Genomic DNA, 25,538 nt, shown 5'->3' on the forward strand with positions numbered 1-25,538 from the left:
CTGTATGATGCATGCTTCTCTTGTAGTGCAACACATTTTAGGCAACATGAAGTAACTGTTTACATGTTTAGTGTTCTCTTTCTGTTGCCAGAGGAAACAAAGTATTGAACTTGAAATTGTGTTCATGTTTGCGTTTAATTGACCTAATGGGTCATTTGCTTTTCTGTGCAACCCAAAATGCTACGTTTAAGTCAAGATAGAGCCAGACAGCCTTTTTGTAGTGAAAATGGAGAAAGGGGATGAAATCATATCAAGATAAGAGGGTCTGTTTCTCTCTAGTCAGACACATCTCATGCCAGATACCAGTTCATCATCAAAACCTCCCAAATTAAGTTTCAGCACAATCAGGTAGGACTGCAGGGAAATATTTTTCATTATTTTCAAGTGGGAGTGTCTGCACTAATCTGTTTTCAATATTTGTCTTGGTGAAGTCTACCAAAAATCTTACTTTTAAAGTAATTTGAATAGTATAAAGGATTGCACAATGGTAATTAACATTCTCATTGTGCCTTGGAGGAAAATTTAGTAGCTGTGTAGTCCATTTATTACACACATTTATTACAGTCTGCCATAGTCCAGCTGGTCACAGCTTTGCAGGCTGTTGAAACATTCTCATTTTTCCTCTCCTAAAACCCGTATGGAACTTGTGGTTTTCTGCTTCCTTGGCAAGCTGAGGCAGGGCTGGAATGGAGAGCCTTGGTCACATCAGCCGTGATTTAGATGTAAACATTCCCCTACCAGTTTAACACCTTTATGGCTTAGTTGGCAATGATCACAGTTCTGCTTTGGAGTGCAGCTCCGTGCCCACATCACAAACTGCAAACCATGTGCAGAATCTGTACCTATCACTCACTGCTGTTTTATTCTCTGTTTAGCATAAGATGATGGAAACCAGTTGTAGAAAGTGAACTTGAGGATGTTTCAGGCTGTGGCTTTGTGTGTGAACCCTGACACATGGGACACGGGACCAGCGCAGAGTTTTTCGCAGTTATCTGTGTAAAATGACTGCATGGGCAGTGGCAGCATTTTGGGTAGACCAAAGTCCTTTGGGTGGGGGTCTGACAAGAGACCAGGCCTGGGGCTGCTCTTCCTCTGAACTTTAACTTTCTTGCTCGTACTGAAAACTCTGTGGTCTTGCCTAAAAAAAGAATAAAAGAGAAAACAATAAAGGGGAGCCTTATTTAAAAATGAATGCTGCTGGCATAGAGCGGTGGCTGGGGCAGGAATCCATCAGGATCACAGAATATTCTGCGTAGGGAAGGACCCACAGAGACCAAATCCACCCGTAACGTTAAAGGCCCACCCGGGGATCGAACCCGCACCTCGGCGCTATCGGCACCACGCTCTGAGCGGGGGCTGATCCTGTGAGGGGACGGTCCCGGCCGGGCCCCGCGGCCAGCGGGGAACCAAACTCCGCCAGTGCCTCTTGCTCCGCTCGGTTCTGTGGCTCGGTAACAGCGGTACGGCCGTGCCGAGCGCTCCGGCTCTCCCGGAGCTTCGGCCCCAGGGCCAGAGCGGCTGGGCTGGGCCCACGCTCGGCCTTTGAAGTGTGCTGGCAGCGCCCGAGGCTTTGTGCCTCAGCTGTGGGGCTGCGCCGGGCCCTCAGGGCAGGCAGGGAGCCCGCGGCAGCTCAGGGTGCCCACGCTGACCCCTCACAGCCGCAGGAGCCACAGGCAGCGCCCCTTTGGAATTTGGCTGCAGACCCTTCATAGCTGATGGGCTGGCTCCAAGTCCAAGTGCTCTCCTTCACAAATGGAAGATAAATACTTGCATCACACGTGTTTGGATGATGGCTTCCATCACCGGAGAAGGCTGGGAGCTTGGGGTAAGGCCTAAGTATTTTTTTGTTCTTTGATGAATGCATTTATTCTTCGTGATTGACATTTTAGACTATGCTGTGTTTCAAAGCCTTATCAGAAGAATAGCATGTAGATTAATAGAAAAATTAGAAAAGTGTTAAGCTTTAACTGTTTCACCAAAGAAGAAGTAAAGTTTGGTAAAGTACTCTGATTTGACTATTACTGTTGTTAAAGAGAAGGTCCTCACACTCGGCCACAAAATTTGATTCTCAAAAAGAAGTTTTTCTCTGCTTGCAATCAGCAAACTCCCTCACCTGCACTTGTGTTGCCATGTTGTGTAACTGAGGAGCAGAGTTACCATTGTATTTCTACTCCTGGTTTCACACTTCTGATAGTGCTGGTTTGGAGGTTCATTTAGTTGTTTCTGCTGCCATTCTCTCGATACTGGTAAATTCACTTAGGAATGATTTCTATGTTGGCCTGTCCCATGGGATATTCCTGCCCAGCTTAGAGAGAAGATAGCTTATTCTTATTATATTTGTTGGAGATGAGACTGAAGAGTTTGAAGTGGCCACTCTCTTTCAGTAGTTGCAGCTGTGCATCCAAATCAGGTGTTTCTTGGTGTTTCTTCATTTGCAAAGCAGACTTGCCCAAGATGAGCTTATAAGTTTTGCTTGTTTCTGTGAACTAAGATATTTTCAACAATTATTATAGTACTGAAATTCTATTCCTCATTTTTTAAAAAAAAGAAAAAAAATTTTCAGTGCCTTCATTTTTAAAATGTATTTGTTATATTTCAGTCAGTTAAAATGAGCTGCTGCTGAAGGCTGGCAGTTTAACCTCTTGGGTGCTGTCTTATATAAAATTGTATTTGGCAAAATCTGTTATATTTTGAGTCTACCACTAGAAGTGTCTTCTAAAAGATGATTTTATCTAAGGAAAGCTTGAAATATTGTAAAGCAGAAAATTCCTTCCAAGGTTTGTCTGTAGTCAATTTAAAATTTCACCTTTTTAGATCTACTTGTTATAAAGATTTTTTTTTAAATCCAAGCTAAACCAGAGACTTGATTTTCCCCCCCTTTTTTGTTTTTATATCATCAGGTAATACTGTATTATTTAGCTGGATATACAGTTGAAATGTAAATATTCAAATAAAGATGACAGCATGTTAATTTAGACTTGCTAATTGCCATTTCTTTTATTCTATGTTATTATAATAGTTTTACTTTAAATACATTTTTTTAATAGCAGTTATTTGTTGCTTTCTGATGTGCTTGCTGATAATATAAAGTTGACCTTAAATAAAATTGCCTTCCCTTTTGTAAGCATTACAAAGGTGCTGCTGTAATTTTGCCGATTTCACGTTAGCCGAGTCTTTGAGAGAATATCTTTAGCTGCCAGTAGATGTCCCCTTTCCATCGGGGTTCGCAGGAAGGGCTGGGAACGCCACAGCTTTGGAGCCTGGAGCTCCCTGTTCCAACTGCAGCGGGAGCTTCAGTGCCTGCAGTGCTCTGGCGTCCCTTAGCCTTAAAATCCCAGGTCATTTTGCTGCTCATAAAAATGTTGACTTAAATTGGTTGCGTTGGTTTGGGTTTGTTTTTTTTTTCTCCTTCTTCTCAAATTTGCTCTTGTTTTTCTATTCTAAATGTTTTCTGTGAGTTCATTGATATTCAATACGGTTGCTTTGAAATGTACAAATTGATTTCAAATTGTGAAAATCACAGCTGTATCTGACTGCGTTTAGTCGGAAAAGATTAACTTTTAAAAACAGCTCTACAAAAAGAAATCCATAAAATGGTTGCTAGAAACCCAGTAGCAATGATTGGACAAAAGTCGTGCTTTAAGTGTCACCCCAATTGTAATCATACTGCGTTAGACCAAAAATGAAAGAAAAATTACTCTTTAGTCTTCTGGCTTTAGGAAAGGAAGCCGTAGATGAGCATTATGATGTCAGGGCTTTCCAGCGGATTACACTCTGTAGCGAGCAGCGGGCCCGCAGCGCGGCTGGAGCAGCCTTTGCTGCTGCTGCCGGCTCCGCTCTGCTGCCGTGCAGGGCAGGGCTCCTCCCGGAGAGCTGCTGCCTGCCTCAGGCTGCTGGCTCGGGCCCTCGCTGCTGGGGGCTGTAAACTGCTCCTGGCAGAGAGCGACTTTGTTGTTCTTGTTGGTTTTAATCCTCGTCTCTCGGGGCATTTCCTTTGGTTAACTGGGAGTCTTTGGGAATTCTCCTTGTGGGGGATCCCGTGAGGTACTCGCTCACGCTGTGGTGTGCAGATCATACAGAAGGAAGTGTAAAAACGGGGAGAGGTTTTTAGTGTTCAGTATTAGATCTTGAGTTGCTCCAGCACTTGCCACATTTTGGGACTGCCTAATTTTTTCACTAGAAATTGAAAAGGGGGGTGTAGGGGGTCGCATATCAATAGTTCTGCTATTTAGAAAAAGGAACAAACTTTCTCACCCACAACCCTTAACCCTCAAACATGGGAATTGTCTTTGTAAATTTCTGTTGCTTTGAAGTCTGGGAACATTAAACAGGGCCTTCTACTGCTCCTAGACCTTCTAGGACAGTCTTCTCTTGCTGAGCAGTAAGTGAAAATAAGAAGAATATGTTGTATTTCATTTGGGAAAGTAGCTTTTATAATAGACCTGATGAAGGTGCAATTGTTCTGGTTTGTACCAATGTCCTGTACTGGTCCCCGCCTTCCAGCTTGGCTGTTATAACATTGTAACTTTTGAAAGGGTTTTTTTGTTGTTGTTGCTATTTGGTTCTAATCATGCCTTGTTATCAGCTCTTTATCTTCTGCTTGCTGGAGGTAGGGGAAAAGTTAATGTGCTACTGCAATGGATCGTTTGTGTGTGTATATTCCCTTCTAAAATAACTTGAGGGGTTTGAATTTCATGCAAATGTAACTTTAAAAATTTGTATTACTGTGCAAAAATATTTAAAATCTTTACTCTGGGTACACTTAACAATACTTAGAAGTATGCAAGAGCAAAATGAAGGAAATACTGTTATATGTCCTCTTACTACTGTCCACAAGAATAGATGAGAGATAGAAGGAAGCAACAGAATAACTGAGGAGAGGAAAAATGATGTATTTTTGGGGAGGGGGAGCCTTATTAGAATTTTCCGTGAGAAACTCCGAAATACTGATGGTGGTTTATTGGAAAAATCTCTGTTGTGTGCAATGGAATAGCATTAGAATTTAGCTGTCTTTGCTGCATTGAATAAAAGCTTTCGGGTTTGTCAGGAAGAGTAAGATCTTTTCCTGCTGTTTTCTGAACTTACTCAGTTCAGGGGATCTCTCTGGGACTGCTTTCAGTAGGGATGAAAGGCACACGAAGTTCTGCTGTGGGAGAAATGCAAAGGTGTGGTGGAGCTGCACAGTTCAAAGGCTGGCAAGGAACAGGTCCCTCCTCTGTCTGGGCAGGACATGAGAGGTTAAAGTGAGGAAAGGACTGTCTGAGCCTTATCTGGAGCGTAACATTTGTCACTACAACTTAGTCCAAGGAATTCTTAGTTAAACATGCCCTGAAAATGTGGGGCTCATTCCCATTGGATTAGGTGTGCCTTTCTTTTGTTTGATGCAATGCAGTCCTTGTGCAATTGTGAGCTTTACTGTGAAAATCCACACAAGCTACACTGAGTATTAATTGTAATAATAGCATTAAATTAAATGTCCTTGAAGAGGTCAGGACTTTTATTTATTGATTTATTTGGTTTTGGGGTGGGGTTGGTTGATTATTTTGTTTTGGTTTTTTTGGAAAGCAATGCAAAAACTTAGAAAACCAATTATTTTTCCTTAGTTTTTACTGACTAGAGGTCTATGCCTGGGAATATAAACTGTCAGGTTGCTTACAATGCTATGTATTTTGTGTGTGTGTCTGTGGTATTTACCTTTTAAATTGTTCTAAAATGTTTTATCAAAAGTCAGGTACATCATGTTCTTGATGGGATCTAGAGCACAGGTTGGATGATGATCTGCAGGCCATAAGGAGATTATATCCTGGAGTTAGAGCTGGAGTTATACCTGGTAGTGCTCATTTCTCTTGCTTGTGAGGAGGAGAAGGCTTATAAGGATGGCAGGTTCCATGTTTTCAATGAAATGTGGCTTCTGCTTGTTGCTAAAGTCAATCATTTTGTTCAGCTTAAAGATATTGGTGATCAATAACAGAGTGTCAGTGAGTGGTAATATTTAAAGTGACCTGATCTTACCTTGTAAAAAGTTAGCCCCCAGAAAAGAAAGGATTCCAAATTTTCAGGTTATGGAAGCTGTTTTGGAGATGATTTGGGGAAGAAAGAAAGTGGTAAGGCTATGGACCTAGACACTGGTGATACATCCCAGAGAGTGTGCTGACAACAGAGGAGTCTGTGAGTGCAGTGAAGGCAGTATTTTGGGTTTGTGCGTTGTTTGGTTTGGTTTTTTTTCTATTCTGTTCACTGGCACCAGGTTCCACCAGTGGTTCCTCTTCAGATACAGCTACTCTGGCAAAACAGCACCCTGCTGCTGCAGTGTGGGACTCACTGCAGAGACTGCAGCTCTTCCAGCTACAGAGCAAGTCCAGCGTTGGATATTGTAGCTTCCAGAGGCTATGCAATGACCAGGATAATGACTCTTGTAATGGTTTAGGAGATGGGATGATTTTCTGACCTGTTTTGAACAGGAAAAGCAGGTTTCAAATGTGCTGAGGAGGCAGCATCAGCCCACACTGCTGGCAGGCTGGGATGAGCCACTGGCAAAGGACAGCACTGCTGGCAGACTGCCCTTGGGTTAACTCTGGGAAGCCACAAACACAAAAATCAGTCAAAGTGCATTGCAGATTGAACTAAAGCAGCTTTGAGCTGGGCAGGTCCAGAACCAGCAGCAGGCTCAGCTGAGTGCAGCTCCATTGGGCAAATAGGAATGCAGTTCCCAGCACAGCTCTGCTCATGTTGCTGGTCTCATGAACTGTGGTCACAACTGATTACAAGTTATAGACTCTAGAATTTTTTGAGACAATTAGGATAAACCGAAGTGGGGGAAAGGAGGGGTTGTTGGATACAATTGCAGTTTGTTCATTGCATGTCTGTCATTGAGCATAAATGAAGGTTTAGCCTCTAGATACAGAGTAGGAAATTGGATTTGAAATCAGAAGGATGAGCCAAGGAACAATTTTTCTTATGCCAGCACCTCAGTTTTCATCCCTTTAAACAAGGCTTAGTAAGGGGGAACATACAATATTTGTGTGGATGTCGCTGTAAAAGGCTCACAGTTTTGAGGAATAATTATGGAGCTAGTAATGAAGCAGACACCCTTGGCTCCTGAAGCCCTTGAATTTGTAACTGGCATTTGAGTCAGAAATCCTTCAGAAGAGCTATTACAGAATTAGAGTAACTTTTGGATTCTATTTAGCAAGCACATCATCTCTCTTCAGAAATTCTTCTCATTCCTATGTATTGTTGTTGATTTCAGAAATATTCAGTATCCTATTTCAGATACAAAATTTGTGAAGGATACAGGGAAAAAATGGTTTCTCTTTAGCAGACTGTGCCACTGAAAATTGAACTCCACAAACGCTTTGTGTAAGAGGACTTGCATATTTTTTCCTGAATGCTCAAAACCACTGCCATCCCTACCCCCAACTGAACAGTTTTCTCTATTGTTCAGTGTACTCAGGAAAAATAAGATTCTGTGGTTTATAATTCATTTTTATTTTTTACCCACATAAACCATAGGGTGTTATTTCAAACTTTTATATTAAAAACACTCCATTGTGTGTTCCCCAAATCAACAGTGGAACACTGAAACCCACGAGATGAGTTTTTCTGTACTTTTCTTTCTGAGTACCTTTGGAACATTCAGTGTTTTTGAGATCCCTGTTTAGATGGTGGTGTGAGACAGCAGCTGTGCAGAATGGAAACTGCTGTGACAATCCCCCTCACTGGGAAATGTTGAGAGAATACCAGTGACCCTCTCTTCTCTCCTGAATGGGTTCTGCTGTTGTGCTTTAGGAGTTACATGAAGACATTTCACGCTTGCTGCCTTTCAGTCACTCCAAACCTGATAGATGTTTTTCAGGAATGGCAAATAAAACCTAAGATCCCAACCTCACTTCTCCACCGATGGTGAGGTTTGTAAGTAGATAACCGTCAGTAATATGGAAAACCACCCAAACTAGTACCTGTCACTGTGGTGGCTCTGTAGTGCTAAAAGCAGTAAAGTGTGGCAGCTTCTTTTGGGGTTTTTAGATACAAAAATGGAAGTGGCAATTTATAGTAAAGATGACGTAATGTAAGTGTGAAGGAAAAGCTTTTGTCTTGCCTTGTGATGCTCATGAGCAGTTGCTCAGATTGTGCTTCCAGAACACCTTTGTGGCATGGTAACCTGCCTCGGCTGTATTTTGTATTCAGGGGTCTCACACTGGTTTTTGTGTGTCCATTCCCTCTTCAGAACATACCTTGTTCAGTAGGGTGGGCACTGTGCAAGCTCTGCACAGGGGGTATCTGTTGTGGGGTTCTCTTGAACCTCTCCCTGCTTTGCCTGCACATACAGGCTGGCTCAGCAGTCTGCCCAGAGAAGCAGCCCAGGTTTGCTCTGATATGCCCCAAGTATAGATTTTGTTTGTGGAATGATCTTGTCTGGTTTTGGCCACATCTGAGTACATTTGAAGCATGATGTTAATATTTAGTCTAAAATTATCTTTGTTTTCCATGTAGTATCTCAATAGTGAATGAGATTAGCAACTTGTGATTTTTTTTAACTCATCCCCTCCCCCCCACATAAGTTGTTCAGACTTTCACTCTGAGGCACAAAGAAAGTTGTTTTTTTAAAGTAATTTTTTGTGAACACAGTAAATGCAGTTCACTTCAGACCAATAATCAAACCACACATACACCCTTTTGTCTCAACTCTATTAAAGTATTAAAGATAATGTTCTCTTGATAATGCTTCATGATGGGAAAGCATTCCTCTCTTTCAAAATGCCTTTGCATTTATCTTACTGCAGCGTTCCCTAAAAGATTGCTAATGTGGAGCTTTATAAATAATCCTTTCTGCTCTGCTGTAAAAGTAATTTAATGGACATTTCTGGGAGGACAGGCCTATGGGAAGGTATTTATAGGAAGTATCAAGGGGTGCCTGACAAAGTGAAGTGGATGGTTGGCTTTTAATGGGAGCTGGGAGAGGAGCTCGGTGTCGATGCTGGTGAGCAGCCGGCTCTGCTGTGCAGGGTGAGCACACTCTGTGCCTCCTGTTCCCAGCCCACCCAGCCTGTTCTGAGAACAGCTCGGCTCTGCAACCCTTGTAAACATTGCTCCAGCTGTGTGAAGCCACTGGAGTGACTGCAGTAGTTGCTGGAAGGCCAACCAAGGCCAGCCTTAATTATACAGACAAAAAAGAGAAAATAATTTAGATGTTCTCAACACTGAGCAAACAACGAAGATTTCCTCTTAACCCTACTACAGCAGGAACACCTTTTCTCTGAAGGACAAGTTTGTTTATGTCCAAAATGGCTCTTCTGCCTAAAAAACCTTCACTGACTCACCAGTCCTACCTGGCCATGCCTCTGGATCCAGCCTCTTTTGCCAGGTTTCTTCTCTCCTACAAAGATTTTTCTGTGCAAAATTCTGCACTTCTTTTTAGAAAATAAGTCTATAGAGGGTTGATTTGTTTTGATTCTTCTCAATTTTTTTGAGACATCCAGTCTAGGATACCAGGAATCTGTTTAGTGAGAATTAATGCTGCCTTTCTTAAATACACTTTCATCCTTTCTTTAGTTTTGCATCTGTTTTGTGGAAACCACCAGTTGTGCAATTCTGGCTTTCAGATAGTACCTTTAGTGGCAGGGGCAGATGGAAGACTTCCTGGACAGTTGTGCATGGCTGGTGTTGGAAGCAACTGTTTCATGTGGTTTGGATGCTTCTCTACTGCTGTTGGAACAAGAGAGGGATGTCAGATTAATTGTTTATGTATAAATTATTCATTACTTTTAAATTAATAAAACTAGAAGCCTGTGTTAAAAATTTCTAGGGTTCGTCAACCACCATCTGTTAGTTAAGTGAATGTGATGTTGAGGCATAAATAAGGTATTAGGTGAACCCAAGTATCTTTTCATAACAGCAGAATTTTGTAGCTGGGTAGGAGGACTTTAAATATGAAATAATAGGAGCAGAATGGAGTGAGAAAACACTCTCTAACCAAGAGCTGGTACGAGTCATTGCTGCTGCTGCAGAGTTGGAGATAAGAAAAGCCCCTGAAGAACTGTCTTGTCCCCTCCCCACGTTTTCTTCCTCTGGGAGTACAGGGAGGGTGTGAGCACAGCACCCAAACCCACCTGATCCTAACTGGGAACTGGTCCTTCTCCTCCTGAGACCAATCCTTTATGGACTCATTAAGTAGTATGGAGGGGGAAAGAACCAATGCCTTTGGTTTGGGGGCTGACTTTAGATGGTGAATTTTTCTGGGAGTAGTGAGAGAAATTGCTGATGAAGCTGTGAATTGTTGAAAATTTGAGTTACAGGAAAGATCGGTGACAGAACAGCTCATGATCAATATGTTTGCAAAGACTGGGGCTAAAAGGTGCACTTTGTAACCAATGAGAGTCTAAAATGCTTTCTATATGTGACCTGAAATGTCAACCAAAACATATATTGAGTTCTGGGAACTGGAGATCACAGTACTTAACAGAGATTTTATGTTATCTCTGTGGGACATAGTGGAAAATAACTTGGATAATTGCTTAAGAAAACATTTACCTTAGCAGTCTGCACAAACCCAGGTAGTTATGTAATACCTACTTGAAACTCACCTTTATTACAAGTGATATTTCTTAAATCCTGACTTTTTATTATAAATATTAAACACTTGCTTCATTCCAGCTGAGTGGAAGCTGTCTTCATGGTGGCTAACATGATTTTTTTGCATTTATTTGAAGTACCTCATGATAGAAAATGGGTTAAATACAAAATTATAGCACAAGTTGTCTATGATAGTGATACTGAATTATTAGTACATCCTAAGATATCCATGTATCTTACCAAAGGTTGTTCAGTGCTGTGATGTTCTGTCCCATGTGAGCCTTGCAGTTCTAGCATAGTTTCAAAACCTGAATGTCCAACAGGGACCCTCCAAAGGGGCAAACAGCTACCAGGAATTATTTGTGCTTCTCTGGCACATGTGCTGCAACTCTTCCTGGAGCTGTGCCTTTTGAAAGGGGAACCTGCTCTGTTGGTATTTTGATGGAGTGGAAGCAGTTCTGGGTGGCTGGGTCACTTGCTAAAATGTTCTGAGGCCTCAGTTCTTACATTCACCATGTATGAGGATAAGGAATGCCTTGCAGTTACCTGGATTACTTTAACTAGCATGAGTTAAGTGTGATTTAGATTGTGAATCTGTGTTTAATGATAATGCTCAGAGCAATGGGGTTAGTTGTTGTTTTGTGTTTTAAAAAAGACATAGGAGTAGAAAATAGATAACCAACCAGTCCCATGTCTAGTCTAGTTTCATTTATGCTGTGTGATAAAGCTCTCTCTTTAAGCAGTAATCAGCTTTTGCTCTGTGCCCTTCTGATAACCTAACTAAAGGGTTTAGCCTTTGTGTCTTCCACATTTTTGGTGGCATGTCTTTACCTTTTACAGCCATTATTCTCTTTCAAGTCTTCTAGAAGATTTATCCAGGTTTAATCTCACCCATACTGCCTTTCTTACAGATCCTACTCTTGAGTAGGAGAGTTGGGCCACCCTTTGAGTTACAATAAAGGCTGTTTCCCTTCACTACAGTTTGTAAACGTTTCCAGCCATTAAGCATCAGTTCTTTTACTAAATTGCTTAGGTGTTTTGCCTCAATGAGATGTGGAATTCTCTCCCTTCCATAGATGCTGCTCCTTGCTGTTCCACCGAGGCCCTGTGTCAGTCTGTGCACTCAAAGCAGCTGTGGTTCTATCACCTTACTGCTGGCTCCTGAGGGAGACCAGACACCACCAGCACCACTCAGGGGGAGCAGATTCCCAGCCTTTTCTCCTTCATAGGCTTCCTAGCATCTTCTTGTTTTAGAAGGAAATCTCCCCTGGACTCATCTCCCTGGGATGAAGAATTAGCAGCGCTACCAGAAATTCAGGCTTTGCCTTTCAGTTGGTTCATTGTATCTTGGTTAGCTGGCAGGCGTTCCCCTCTCCTGGCTGTGAGATAGTCCTGTCATTAACTGGAGGTAGAAGCAGCAGGGACTTCTCTGGAGTTCGGTACAGGGGAAACTCTGGAGGCTGTGAAGCTCCTCTGGGCTCTGGCTGGTTCAGTGCTGGCAGACCAATGCTGTTTCCCCCAGTGACCTTCCTGCTTTCGAGATTTCATCTGCTATTCCTGCTTGCTTATGTTTGTTTTGTGGGAGTCCTACTGAGAGTAAGGTGACTCAAAATATACAAATGGAGAGAAATAATTCAAACTGCATGTGATCTTAGACCTCCTTTTCAGTTGCAAATAGAAAGCTAAAGCTGGTTTGCTATTAACTGCTTGCTTTAAGGTGAATGTTTGTGCCTTTGGGGAGCTCACAAAGTCTAACCTGGATTCAGATGTGCGACCACTCAGACATTGTTTGCCAGAAAAAGAGACTCCAGAGAATTGTCATTTGTCAGTTTTTTTCTTACCCTGACTTTTCCAAGAGGGAATTAGAACTGCATAGGATTTCTACATTAACTGAATTTTATAACATCCCTGGCCTCACCCCCAAGCTGCAATTTGCTTTCTAAAAAAAAAAGAAAAAAAAAGAAGAAAACAAAACAATCCTAAAAAAAGTCCTTTTGCTGTTGAGAGCAGGATCCTGATGGTATCTGTGTGACTGAGAGAGTGCCAGTAACACTGAATGAAGGTTTGCTGCTTGTTTTAAACAAATTTGAGAGCTCGGGGGACATTTCCAGGACAGCTGAGCTCCTTGAATCTCAATAATGTCATTTCTTTTTTGTTAACTCCACCCCTGAGGATATTTTATGTTGCATGGAGCCAGTGCTGATTCTGTTTGCTGGGCCCATCTGCAGCACATCTCTACTGTCTGCAAAATGGCCTTCAGTGAAGCCACCCGAGTGTATTTGAATGAAAGAACACCAAATAGCTTGAAAGCTCTCTTACAAATTGAGTGTAAAAACAACGTTTAATTGCTTTCTAAATTTTTTCTACTTTGATTATGAAAGACTGAGTTACTGTTTAAATATAATATTTAATGTCACTCAGAATTGTTGTTTTTAGTCACATCCTTCCAACCAAACAGGATTTTTTTTGTTTTGCCATAAGTGACAGAATTCCACTTTATTCGTCTGGTACAGATGGTGTTTGACCTGCAAAGAGATGATGTGCTATTGAAAAAAATATTTAGCTTAGTGTAATATATGTGAAAATGATACAAAGTCATGAAGGCAGAATCTTTGTACGGAGTGGGAGTCTGGGCAGGAGAGCACAAATGGCAAAGAAAAATAGAACAATTTACATTAGAATATGCACTGCTTAGCTAGTGATATGCTTACCTCTTGCTTATCTAAAATATGATTTCTGCAGCTTTAATGATGTCTAAAAAGTATATGTAAGAAGAACTTTGTGAGAGATTTTCCTTCTTTCTGCTAAGAAGTGGTTGAGGTCAGCCTTTTGTGAGAGTGGAAGCCTGTAATTGGAGACAGACCTGCTCAGTTACCAAAATATTTTCTCTTTTCCCCCTTTTCTCTTTCTTTTGTATGTTTTGTATTCCTCTTTCTAGCTAAGGAAACCTTATTGGTCTCCAGTGTCATTTTAGCAGCTGGATTAGTTCCAAAGAGTTTAGGCTTGGGCAAGCAGCATTTGAGTCTCTCAGCAAACTCTGCTGACAGCCACAAAATGTATGGCTGTGCCTCTCCAAGCCACCATGTCATTCACCCAGGATTTGGCCAGTGTTGGGTTGCTTGATATCCTCCATTGTTTGTGCAACTTTTCCATTATAACTTCTGTCAGTGGTGAGGTCAGATGGCAATGATGACATTCTTGGCATAGCTTCTTTTTTCATATCCTTAGAAAAAAATAATCCCATAGTAGCACTTAGTTCAGTTTCAGTATTGCCTTATTTGTCCTATTAGCTTGATGGCTTACACTCCTCCTCCAGCTACTGTGACTACAGCCAGGCAAATGTCACAGGGTGGTATTTGCTGTTACTTGAATAAAGTTATCCTTGACCTCTCATATTTGCTTTCTGTTGAAGATTTTATTAGCAGATTTTTATTCCTGGTAAGGGAAGAAATGATGGGAACATGGAAATGAAGAAATGCATGTACTGGCAAAACAGTGTGTGCTGATCAGTGTGGCTGGAGACAGAAACAATTGCAGCAGGAACTGATTACACAGCAAGGACCTGAGCAGGAGCTGCTGTGACAGGCAGGTGTGAGGATTCATGTCCTGTGAGCAACCTTTCCACATGGAGACCCGGCCTAGAAAACACACAAGGTAAAGTTGAACCAATGGCAGTTAAACTGGAAATCTGCACATCTGCTGTCAACTGCAGCTGTTTCTGACTTGTAAATGGTTGTTGCACCTTTATTATGATGCAATTCTCAAAATGGCAAACCTTAATTCATTAAATCATAGAAAACCAGTGCTTTGGACAGGCCATGCAACAGCTCTGGAGGCACTTGTTCAAATGATGGAAGACTAGAAAAATCTGTTCTTGCATTATTCTTAGAGAATTTCCTACTTGAAAACAGAGACATACTGACTGCTAAAAATTTGTCTTGTCCTTTTCCAATACATTGCAAGAATGACTTGGCTGGTGGATACACCAGGGAGTTCTTGGGATATTTACAAACAGATCCTTTTATTGCTGAGAGAAAAAAAATATGATGCATGTAGGACAACACTCAGCTGTTTTGTGCTGTGTTTGTTGCAGTAGTTGTGCCACCTTGGCAGAGAAGAATCAATCACACCTTTTGTACCAAGCTGTAGTAAATTTAGGAAGGCAGCCCTGACCGTTCATCCCTTGTCCTAAAAACATTCTATGCCAGCTTAAATCCTTAATGTTGGTGTTACAGCCAGAAGCTCAGGTATGTGGAGAAGTTTGGCTTTGGAACTTTTGTCTTTGATTGCAGAATCTACAGTCATTAATGAGTGAAAAGTGTTTATTGAGAGATGCTGCAGTTGTTAATGTGTAGAGTGGTTATTGTTTTTTATAATTGCCTATTTTCTAGAAAATACTTGCCTTCCCAACTACCAGGATTTTCAGCATGCTCCTTCCTTGTCTTTCCTGCTTCTCATTACAAGAAGAATCTAAGTCATCAGTCATTTATGATTCCACTGTCACAAGAACTTGGAAGAGTAGTTTTTCCCTTTTTCCTCCAATTGACTTCATATGATACCAGTGATTATCCAGCACTGCATTCCCAAGCAATATTTTCATATCAAGTCCTCTTTAGGAGCATCACTTTTCTTTGATCAAAAATTACAGAAAAGAACAAGCACTACAAACATTCTTCCAGCTCTTACCAGCAGGTGTCACAGCAGTGACAGGAAGGAAGAGATAAGTATTGGTTTTTTTAGTTCCTAGTAATAAAACCACCAAAGAAATGAAAACTTTACATCTGCAGAAACAGCTTGAGAACTTGTATAGCCTGACATTTCTAGTGGATCAGTCTCTTCAAAAGCAAGATCCATGGAGCATCCAAGTCATTGCAAAGTAAGCTTTTTCTATTTCTTCTGTATCTGTTTTTTTCCTTCTGTTTTCTTTTTCATGTAGCAGATGTTAACAAAGATAACAGTAGGTTATTGTAAAATAATTTCTTAGAGGATCTCTACAAATGACAATGCTTTTTTTTTTTTTTGTGTTAAGAATGACTGATTGATAAAAATTATCCTTTTAGCAAGCAGAATAAAGTTCACTATTAACTTCCTTTACCAGAGAAGTCTGTATGCAAAACTGTGCACGAATTTAAATATATTGAAAATCCTTTTTTCTTCTCCATGGCCTTTTAATACCTTAATATTTCACTCCCTACAGTAGTGGCTAGTTCCTGAATACTTGTAAATCAACTTGTAAATTAACTGAAGCCAAGGGGCAAAGAAAAAAGGTGGGGAGAAAACAGCCGAGTCCTCACCTTACTCAGTCCAGTGGAGCACATGGTGGACTCAGGCCGTACAGTGGTATTTTGAGTTAGGCAGGGAAAGAGGTCCAGAAACAAGCAGCAGGAAGAAGACAGCACAAGTAATGCTGTAGAATATTGTAAGGAAATACTGGCTACAATATGAAAATTAAAAGGCCTTGATTTCTGCCAGTATTTCTTTTGCGTTTGGGTCCTAAATGAACAAACTTCTGGTTACTCTTCTAAAGGAACTGATTTTAACAGGACATTCTTTCTCTCTGATTACCTGAAATGCCAAACCAGCGTTTTGCAAGGTAGAAGCAACGTTTTCACCCTGCCTGGAATAAAGTCTCGTCTGTGCAACAAGAGCCGTGCGTGTCAGTGCTGAGCTCTACCGCCCTGGCGTGACTGCCGATCCTCTCCCGTCCCACCCCATCAGCCCCGGCGGAGCAGCCTCCAGCCATTTGCGTCTGAAAGGCGACTTGAACTGACGCGAAAGGCGACGCAGTCAATGGCTTATTGCTGGTGTCGGTGTGTGCTAATTATACCCTGGGTAATCACCCTACAGAACATGTGAACAGCTTTCAAACTGCCGGGGCTATTTTTACTAAACCTCGGCTATATTTACCGTGCATTCGGTTGGTGGCACTTGAGCATCCCCTTTCTGGTGTATTTATAGCTAAAAGAAGTGCTGAGGGTAATGGGCCGGGACACGAGGGGGAGGCTAATCCCACCCTGGCCGTGCCGTCCCTGCCAGCCGTGATCCCTGCTCCTGCTCTCTCCCGGGCAGGTGAGCATGGGCAGCCAAAGGTCGGAGCTTTTGCTTCCGTCTTCGGTTTGGAACGGTGCCACACCTCACCGGGATCCCACGGGAACCCAAAGGGCCCGGTAAGAAACTGCAAGGGAGATAAAAACCTTTCCAGCAACACCAAAATCACCGAGATGAGATACATATTGTAAGGCCTGACTTTACCCACAGGGACTTTCCTCTCTACTGCTCGATCAGCCAGGATTTGGCAAGTAATTTAAACTTCGTTGAATTTCACATTCATTTCAGAAACAGTTTAACTACATCTTGCCTATGACAATATCCTCTCAGGAGCGGAAATTACTGTTTATGATGAACTCCCTTGAATACATCTGGAAAAATCTTTCAGAATAATCTTGTGTGTAATTGAAACAATGACACTTGTAAATAGGGAAGCAGCAGCATTCTGCAGGCCGATACTCTGCCAGCACTGCTGCTCACTTCTTTCGTAGGTGGAGGTCCACTGTTGCTTGCTCTAATCTGAGCTCCAAACTATCAGATTTTTTAAAATCACCATTCTTCCAGGCAGAATATCCAAGGTCCCTGCCTGGCACAGCTGGTTACCACTGCATCAGAATTTCTTCCCACTGTATCTGGTTCTGCATTTTAAATAAATGACAGTGTATTTGCATTATTTTTATTTATTTGAACACTATGATTTAAGAGCCTAAATGCAAGTTTTTCCCTTTATTTCTGCAAGTAGCACTGCAATCATAACTTACAAAAATGTTTAAAATACAAAATGTACATGAAATTACAATACAAGGCTCTGTAAACATCTAGAACTTAATCTTTATTGTCCCACATTTTTAAATATAAAACTTCAATTTGAACGATTTTCGAACCTCAAGGAATGACATCCATTATGAGTATCAAAAATAGAGTTTCAAAGCTTTGTATCAGAACAAAACCGTTTTTTCATTCTTTGGTTTAAAAAGGGTGGCAGTTCCCCTGATAACAGGTAAGCTTTACTACAGAAATTCAGATTGCTAGTTTATGGTAATTTCAGAACTCACCCCTGTCCCCCTGGATTAATATGCTACCCTTTTATTTTCTTTTTCCTCAACATTGATCTTTGACCCTCCTTATAGAAAAGCTACCTCATCATTAAGGCTTTCCTTCAGGATAATCTAAATTATTAAAAATTTTTGGAAAAGTTCTTAGGGAGAAGACAGGACTTAAGGGCAAGGAAGTGGATGCCAACAAAATATTAACAGTTGTCGGGTTCTGTTGTTTAATTAAATTTGCATAGTCCAATAGAGATCGTGTGCTTTTTATACCACTAAAATTATACAAGATTAACAGTCTTTATCTACGTTATCACACAAGCTAAAATAAAATTAAGACCCTTGTATTGAAGCTTTTACAAGGCAAATACAAAACTGCTTTAGTATCCAAAGCTATATTTTTTTTAAATTTCATTTTTAAATAGGAAAGCATTTCTATGTCTACAGGCATCAAGGTATTTAAAGGCATCAGAAAATTTAGTGCATAGCAACTCCGGATTGTTTGGGCTCCTATATTTTAGGTACAGTGTGAATTCCAGCTACTTGGAGAACTTGCAAGGAGAGTCTGTACCAGCAGGATAAAGGAGCATAAATCCCATACAGTATGAAAAGCTTTTCAGTCAGAATTCTCCTACAAACAATGGTTAATGCAAAAGACCCAAAACATGAATGAAAACTGGAACACGCCTTGCCACCAGCACACAGTCTGAGACAATTACATAGTTTTACAGCATTGTGTGGTTTGGTTTGTTTTGAAGGTGTTAAAAATTTAAGTAGATGTATTTCTGAGCATGTGAGTTCTTTCTAGGATCTTTAACATATGTGAGTAGAGGACAGAGTAAAGCACCATTGCTGAGGGACAATTACACTATCACACTTTTCAGATTCCAGCCCTGCCAATTATTTCCTGCAGATGTCAAGATTTGCACCACTGAACAGTACATTCACAAAAAGGATGCTTAAGATTCCCAGCAGGTACATAGTGGCCTTATGTTAAGTTGTTTGAAATAATTATAAAACATCAAGCTAGTAGCCTCAGGCTGCGCTCTTAAAAGGAAGTACATGATAAAATTACAATTTTACCCACTTAATATATGGTCTTTAAAAGTTCATGATTCAGCTATTACAGAGATGTGATTACAGCTACTGTAATGGTATTCCTTGGGCACTGACTTCACTCCAAGTGTAAGGTTCTGCCTGTAAAAGGCTCAATAGAAAGTTTTCCCCAGTTGCCAAAATGCAACATCAGTAGAAGCTGTGCTTACTCTCCCAGGTGTTATAACTCAGCACTGGTCTCCACTGTCAGACCCTTTCATTCATTTGAAGTCTACAAAGGGCATGTGCTCCCTATGTGCTAAACTGCTAAAATGGCCACACCTGTCTGAACTGGATCCAATGCAAATATAATTTCTGATTTTCTAATTCTTTGTATTAATTAATTCTTAATTTTTGTTAGATTGTCATGGCTCACCAAAATGAGCAATTAAAAGGAACACCTTGGATGTTCTGAGGTTCCATGTAGTGCTGACCTTCCTTTGCCATGACTGCTTTACCCCATGTGCTCCATGGAGGGAAATTCTGTTAACCAGTGATTCCTGGGGGAGGGAAATGTGTGTGGCCTCCACAGGCACGGGAGATCCTCTCCATGGAGTCTAATTGGGAAGAGATTCTTAAGTAACGATGTAAACAGATTGTTTCAAATTCATCAGATTATAGGGATTAGGGAGATGCATCTTCAGAGCACAGCAGGGAGTTTACTGCTGCTGTGATGAATCTTGTATATTTCTTTGGTAGCTCCTGCTTCATGCCTTCACAATTAAGCATGGACACATTATACTGCCTAGCCACTACTTCACAGTAAATTACTTTTTAGCAAACTGACACTTACAAACAGCCTGAATTTAAGGAACTCTAACTGCCATCTCTGTAGGACAAGTGGCATGGTTGGGCATACAGCATATAAAAGATACAGATGTGATCAAATGATTTATTGCATTGAAAACTTGAATGCCACTGAATTGGTGATTTCAAAACCATATTCTGCAGGGATAATGGGAACATTTAGATCCTCAGCAAACATTAAATTTTCTCCTGTATCTAACATGGCTTTGACGTTGCTGTTCTTTAATCTAAAATCCTACTGCTCAAATTTGATTACAAATGTAACTTTCTAAGAAAAAAAGCTATTTCAAGAAGGAGCCTGTGCTAATAAAGATCAGGAAGATTATCCACAAAGTTATAAAAGTTAAATTTTGGAATGTAATTTCTATCCCAACACTTTCATGATGGAATGGTCTTTTTGCAGCCTATCAAGTAACATCTTCAGTTTATAAACAAGTGCAGATCTACATTTGGCTTTGCTTCCTATGAATCTAAGAAAGAAAACACTACAGTATTCATATACACAACGGCTTCCGTGGCATTGGCTTCAGATGACAGGTATGATTTGCCACTGGAAGATCTTATTAGAAAAAAATCAAACAACAGAAGCTTTAAAGGCTTTCCAAAAGGACCAAAAGGTGTTACAAATCATCAGTTACAAACTATACTACCTCTAAGGGCAAGCGGCACACTGAAGATGTGCATTAAATCGTCTTCCATGTTCAGGACTGTGAATATTATAAGAGCAAACTAACATCTCCACACATCTGAAGCACTTAAAATATAAAAGTATTCTATTTAAATGCAAAAAGCAAAGCTTGTTTGTAACTTTAAAACAGTTAAAATATCTGGTGTAGATTCTGTGTGTCCATTTTAAGAAGTCTCTTTACAGCATCTGAGGAACTATAATTAAAATGCTCTGTCTCTACATCAAAAATGTAACCCACTAACAGGGCTTTGCAAGGATCCACTGTTCCAGTTCATAAAGGCCACAGAGTTGGAAGCACAGTAAGTCTAAAGAGGAAGAGGATGAAGAAATACTCAGGGAAACTGTGAAGTTTTCATGGATGTTGAGTTGTTAGCTTATCCGTTACTGGATTCCATCAGATATTCTTGTCTCCAGAGATCCAGGACACGTACGTGCAGGCTGGCTGGCCACTGCTGTTCCATGTGACACTGAGATCTGTGACATATCTCTTCCTATGATCTCATTCACTATAAAAAAAAGAAGAAATATTAAAAAGTGACAGTTTTTATGCTTTCCAAAAGGCAAAACTCATCACTATAACCCTTTTAAAAAGAAATACTTTCAGGGCTAAGCCTTGAGGTTGTTACATAACAGGAGATGAATGAGGAGCCTGGCTTCAGGAACAGTTAAGCAAAGGGGGAGAAAAGTCCTGCCATAATCCATGCTGGAGACTCCCTAAGCCCCTTGAAGAAAATAAGCACATGAGTATTCATGATATGCAGGTAAAGGCACAGCACAGGTCAGGTTAACTGAGATTTCCCCACAGAACTCCTTCTGTTCAAGAGTGTGACAAGCGCAAGTAACTCTAACAACTCTTGGCTCCTTCAGACCAATTACAGAACTTCCTCAGAACTTGGATTCAGGTTAATAAAATATTCTTTTTAAGCACTATATACCTATTAATTGGGCCAGTTTTCTAAATACTTGCATTTCTGAAAACACAATAACTAAACATTATCTGTCAATTTCTCTACAGTGAAGATTTAGGATGGTCTAATATGCAGGCCAGTTTATGTATCCATGTGTGTCAACTTCAGCAACGTTTAATCAACTTGTACTATTTAAAAATGACGGACACCTCCACGAGTGTGACAAAGTTAACCTATGTTATTAAGAAATGACAATCTTGGAGTCTTACTCTAAATCCTATATAATTGACTGAAGGGCAATTGAGGCTGAAAGATGATAAAATTATAATTTTAAAGGCTAAAAGTAGTGATAGAAATGTCTATTTTACAAAAATGGAGCTTGGTAATGTTATCAAAGAAAACTGAATAACATTCTACATGGACATGAAAAATATCACATTAAATAATAATGACAAATTTCAGAAAAATATTGGACTATAACCAAGCTCTAAATTGTTATTTCATAGAAGCAATGAGTCCTGTTGATTCCCATTACTGAGTGGCAGTAGGTTATAGTATCTCTTTCCCAGCAAGACTTTGAATAGGCTGAATTAGAGAGGTTTTTCGTTTATCATTGGCATAAGTTTTCTCAGACCTTCTATAAACAGGTATTTAATGGATCTTTTTGTTGACTAAGGACCCTTCTTATGTTTAGAACATTTTGTTCTGCTAATAAGCTGCTTCTGTTGAACATTTTAACAGATTAGGAACTCAGGCTTTTGCTACTTTGTTCTCCATTGGGTAACTTTACAGAACAGTGTTGATGCACTTCACCACCTTTCTTAATGCTTCCTTAATTTTCTGTAGCAGGATTTTGCTTCCTACCAACCATTCCTGTCTGGTAGAAGCATAACAAAATCAATCTACAGGTGGTGTAAATTGCTCTTTGTGTTTATAGCACTGAACAGCCTGAGCACTGACTGCCCTTTGTGGCAGCACAATCCTATGTGACTCTGAAAGAAAATATATTAATATTGTGAATATGCTGAAGTCCATGTAACATAGCAAATCCAACTCTGAAAAGAGGTTGTGTCTATATTCTTTAAAGCTGCTTGGGAAAGCTTTGAAACCACCTCCTGTCACAGCCCTGTGTGTGACGGAGGAGGTGTTTGTTATCCATGACTCCATCGCTGCAATGGTTTTCTCCTCAGGAGTGCAAGGACAGCTTGTTACACACATGGTACTGAACCCAAAGGTTCTAACAGGTCACACACACTGTGGAAAAGCCAATTCCCTCACGCATTACAAGATTCGCAATTTATCTGGCTTCAAAAAAACCTGTCAGTCAGTGAACTTAACTGTACTACGACACTGGAAATTGTGTGACTGCAGGTAGGGCACTTTCCCAAGTATCTTTATTAGGCCAACACATTGCATAAGTAAACATCTGCTAAAAAAACCCACAAGTTTTTTTTTTTATATTAATTTATAGATGATTATTCATAAGAACTGTGCTCCACCAGCTTCTGTCAGGGGATTCATTAGCTTGCTCTAAGGACCTCCAACAGCTCTTATCTACTGAATAGTAGCTTTGTGCAAATCAAGTGGCCCAGCTGTTCAGTACTGCTAAAACTTTCATGAGTGCTACAATAAAAGCATTAAAAATAACATTTTTAAGTCCAGTATTTTGAAATTATTAGTTACTTCCCTTAAGTTTTGATGGCTGATCTGTATCTGTACTAGCACCATTAGCACAAACTGGTCTGTCCTGCACTGTTTTGTAGTTCCCACAGGCAGAGGTGTTTAACTGAACAGCACGTAGCCATTGGCACTGCATTCTCCTTAAAACACATTACACTGAGGACAATAGCTGGTCACATGGGGTTTTATTTGCCAAGCTTCTGCAGAAATCATTATGTAGAATATTAAAGCTACCGGTTAGTTTACGTTGCTTTGTTCTAAATAATCACTGAGCTGTTTATAAGAAGCTGTTTAGTGGCTCAGTGGGTTTTTTTGCAATACTTTTAACATGTGGTGAATACAGATTTATCTGGTTTACATGAATTTCCATTAGAGACATCTACCATTTCTTAGACAAATGCAGGACCATGTCTTCATTCCAACAGTGTATTCTAGTGCAGAAATCCTACTTGTTCCAGTGACTTTGTAAGAAGTGCTAATTTATAAAACCAACCTGTATTCAAATGTGCTTTTTTCAAAGTAAGTATGTGTTCTGCCAGAGCACCTTGTAGGCCTCAAGAAAAGGCCAAAATGCTTTTCCTGCTGTGTCTGGACAAGGTATTTTTTCAGAGACTTTGGCCTCTCACCTAATACATCTTCCTATTATATACTTTCCAGGAAAGCCCATTTCAGCTGTCTCAAACTCTGTACCAAACAAATGGAGTGGGGGGAGCCTGCAGACTCCAGAAGACTCTCCATTATTCAGATAAGGGTAAAAATAAAGGCACAGAAAGCAGAACTTGCAGAAGGCAGCAGCTCAGATCAGTCTCTAATCTTTCATGGCACACATAGTATTCATATAATACCAGCATTATAAGAACTTGTCTTTCTGATGGGGAATGGTATAAATTAAAGCAGTTTAAAATGTAAATCATGTAATCAGTAAGAGGAGATAAAATCCTGCATAAAAATGTACAAGGTTGAAGACAAAATCATACAGCATTTTCCTTTTTGTATCAAAGGCCAAAAGAGAAATCCAAAGGTCAGTATTTGAATGTATGACATGTCACCTTCTTCCAATGAGGGGCAAGCACACAACATGTAGTAGTCTGTGATTAAAACTGAAAATTCAATTCATGCGCATAAATACAGGTTTTCTACAATATTGTCTAGCAAAACTCAAATTCTTCAGGTGACAAACCAGGAGAGGAACAAATTTCAACAATTCTGAGAAAGGACAAGCTCAGGCTCTACTGCTGATGCTTTACAAACTGAAGAAAATTACTTTTAAAAAACCACTTTACCCCACCTCTCCTAGTTTTGACTGCAGGGGCTACTCTGTCCTCAAAATACAGCTAGAAAGCTTTCATACTCCTTTTGCTTAACCTTAAGAGTTATCCCATTAGCAACTAGACACTGGGGAAGCAGCATGCATGGCTTTGTTAAGCCTCCTTGTCTTAATACCATTTCCTTTCTTCAGCATAAGTTTACAGGGGATGGCTGCCGAGCTTGTTTGGGATTCAGCAATACAGATCTCCAGGGCAATTTTCATGTTCCCTGTGCCTTGCAGGTTCATGTGTGTTTTGTAGTTCATACTTTTGCTGCCTCTTTGGAGAGAGCCAATTCCATTAAACTTTGGATGAACAGTTGTGCAAGTAGACCTTGACTTTTCAGTCCACTGCCCCCTCCAGTTAAATCCCTTCCTGTTTGGTACGTGTGGTGCCAGGTGTTGATCCCATAGCCCAGACCTCTACCCACTCCTCAAGTCAGGAAGAACCAGAAATGTCTTACACACTAAATCATTACAGAGCCCTTGCTAATATTTAGTAATCATTTGGTACCTACTGATACCTAAAATCATTGTGGATGATCAAAGTCAACTGAGTGGATGACATCAAAAATGTTACAAAGCCTTTTCTGGGCTAACAGTCCAGGTCACTAATCCTGAAATAATGACTGCAGCAGACAAAAAGAGAGGGGTGGACACAGTACACTGTGCACACATGTGGCATATTCCTCCATACAACATGGATAACTGCACTTTGAAAACCTGTCAGATATGGCACAGATCAAAATGTGATACAGTGGGTTTTTAAAATAGATTTTTTTTAAAATATTGGGCTGTGAAATGGAAATGATTTTAACAACTTTTCTGTCTATGTAATTGACCTCTGGCAGTTTTCCCAGATTTCAGAATTTCAGCTGTTACTTTATATGCAAGAGTTTCACCTTTTCCTCCCTTAACATTTATCTAGAATGTAAGCTGGCTAGCAAATTTATACTAATAGTTAAAAATAGATTGTGCAGAACAGAAGTTAAGTTGGTGCGGAGAATATCTGCTACAGACAGAGCAGATTGGCCTGGTCAATACTGGTGATACTGCCATATTGCATTGCAAAGCTTTTCCCTCTCTGTGCTGCATTGAAAAAGGAGCGACACACTGCATTGAAAAAGCAACAAATGTCAGATAGAGGCTCCAGCCTACAAAACTAAGAATTAAAAAATATGAAGCAGCATCCTAACATCAGTATGGGTAGAACAGTGTAAAGGTAGCTCTGACTTTTGGATCTGTTGTAAAATAAGCTGTAAAATAAGAGATTTGTTTTACTGGGTTCTTCCCATGGTTTTCATTTCCCATTGTGCTCTGTTTGCCTGTTTGCAGTCCTTGCTCACTGCACAAGTGGAAGCAGCTGCAGCACCAAGGCCTCCCCTGCC

At 40.4% G+C, this 25,538-nt stretch overlaps 1 protein-coding gene across 2 annotated transcripts in view; it reads right to left on the bottom strand.

The window, feature by feature from the left end:
- Nucleotides 1–17,284: 17,284 nt before the first annotated feature.
- The window catches only part of NFATC3 (nuclear factor of activated T cells 3), a 66,034-nt gene continuing 57,780 nt past the window's right edge, over nt 17,285–25,538 (bottom strand). For both annotated transcript variants that reach the window (XM_015640016.3, XM_015640015.3), the window contains one exon: nt 17,285–20,762. In XM_015640016.3, the coding sequence (XP_015495502.1) occupies nt 20,638–20,762 (125 nt within the window). In that variant the 3' untranslated portion in view covers nt 17,285–20,637. The remainder of the gene's footprint in view (nt 20,763–25,538) is intronic.

This window comes from Parus major, chromosome 11 (genome assembly GCF_001522545.3).
Source record: "Parus major isolate Abel chromosome 11, Parus_major1.1, whole genome shotgun sequence".
NCBI lineage: Eukaryota > Metazoa > Chordata > Aves > Passeriformes > Paridae > Parus > Parus major.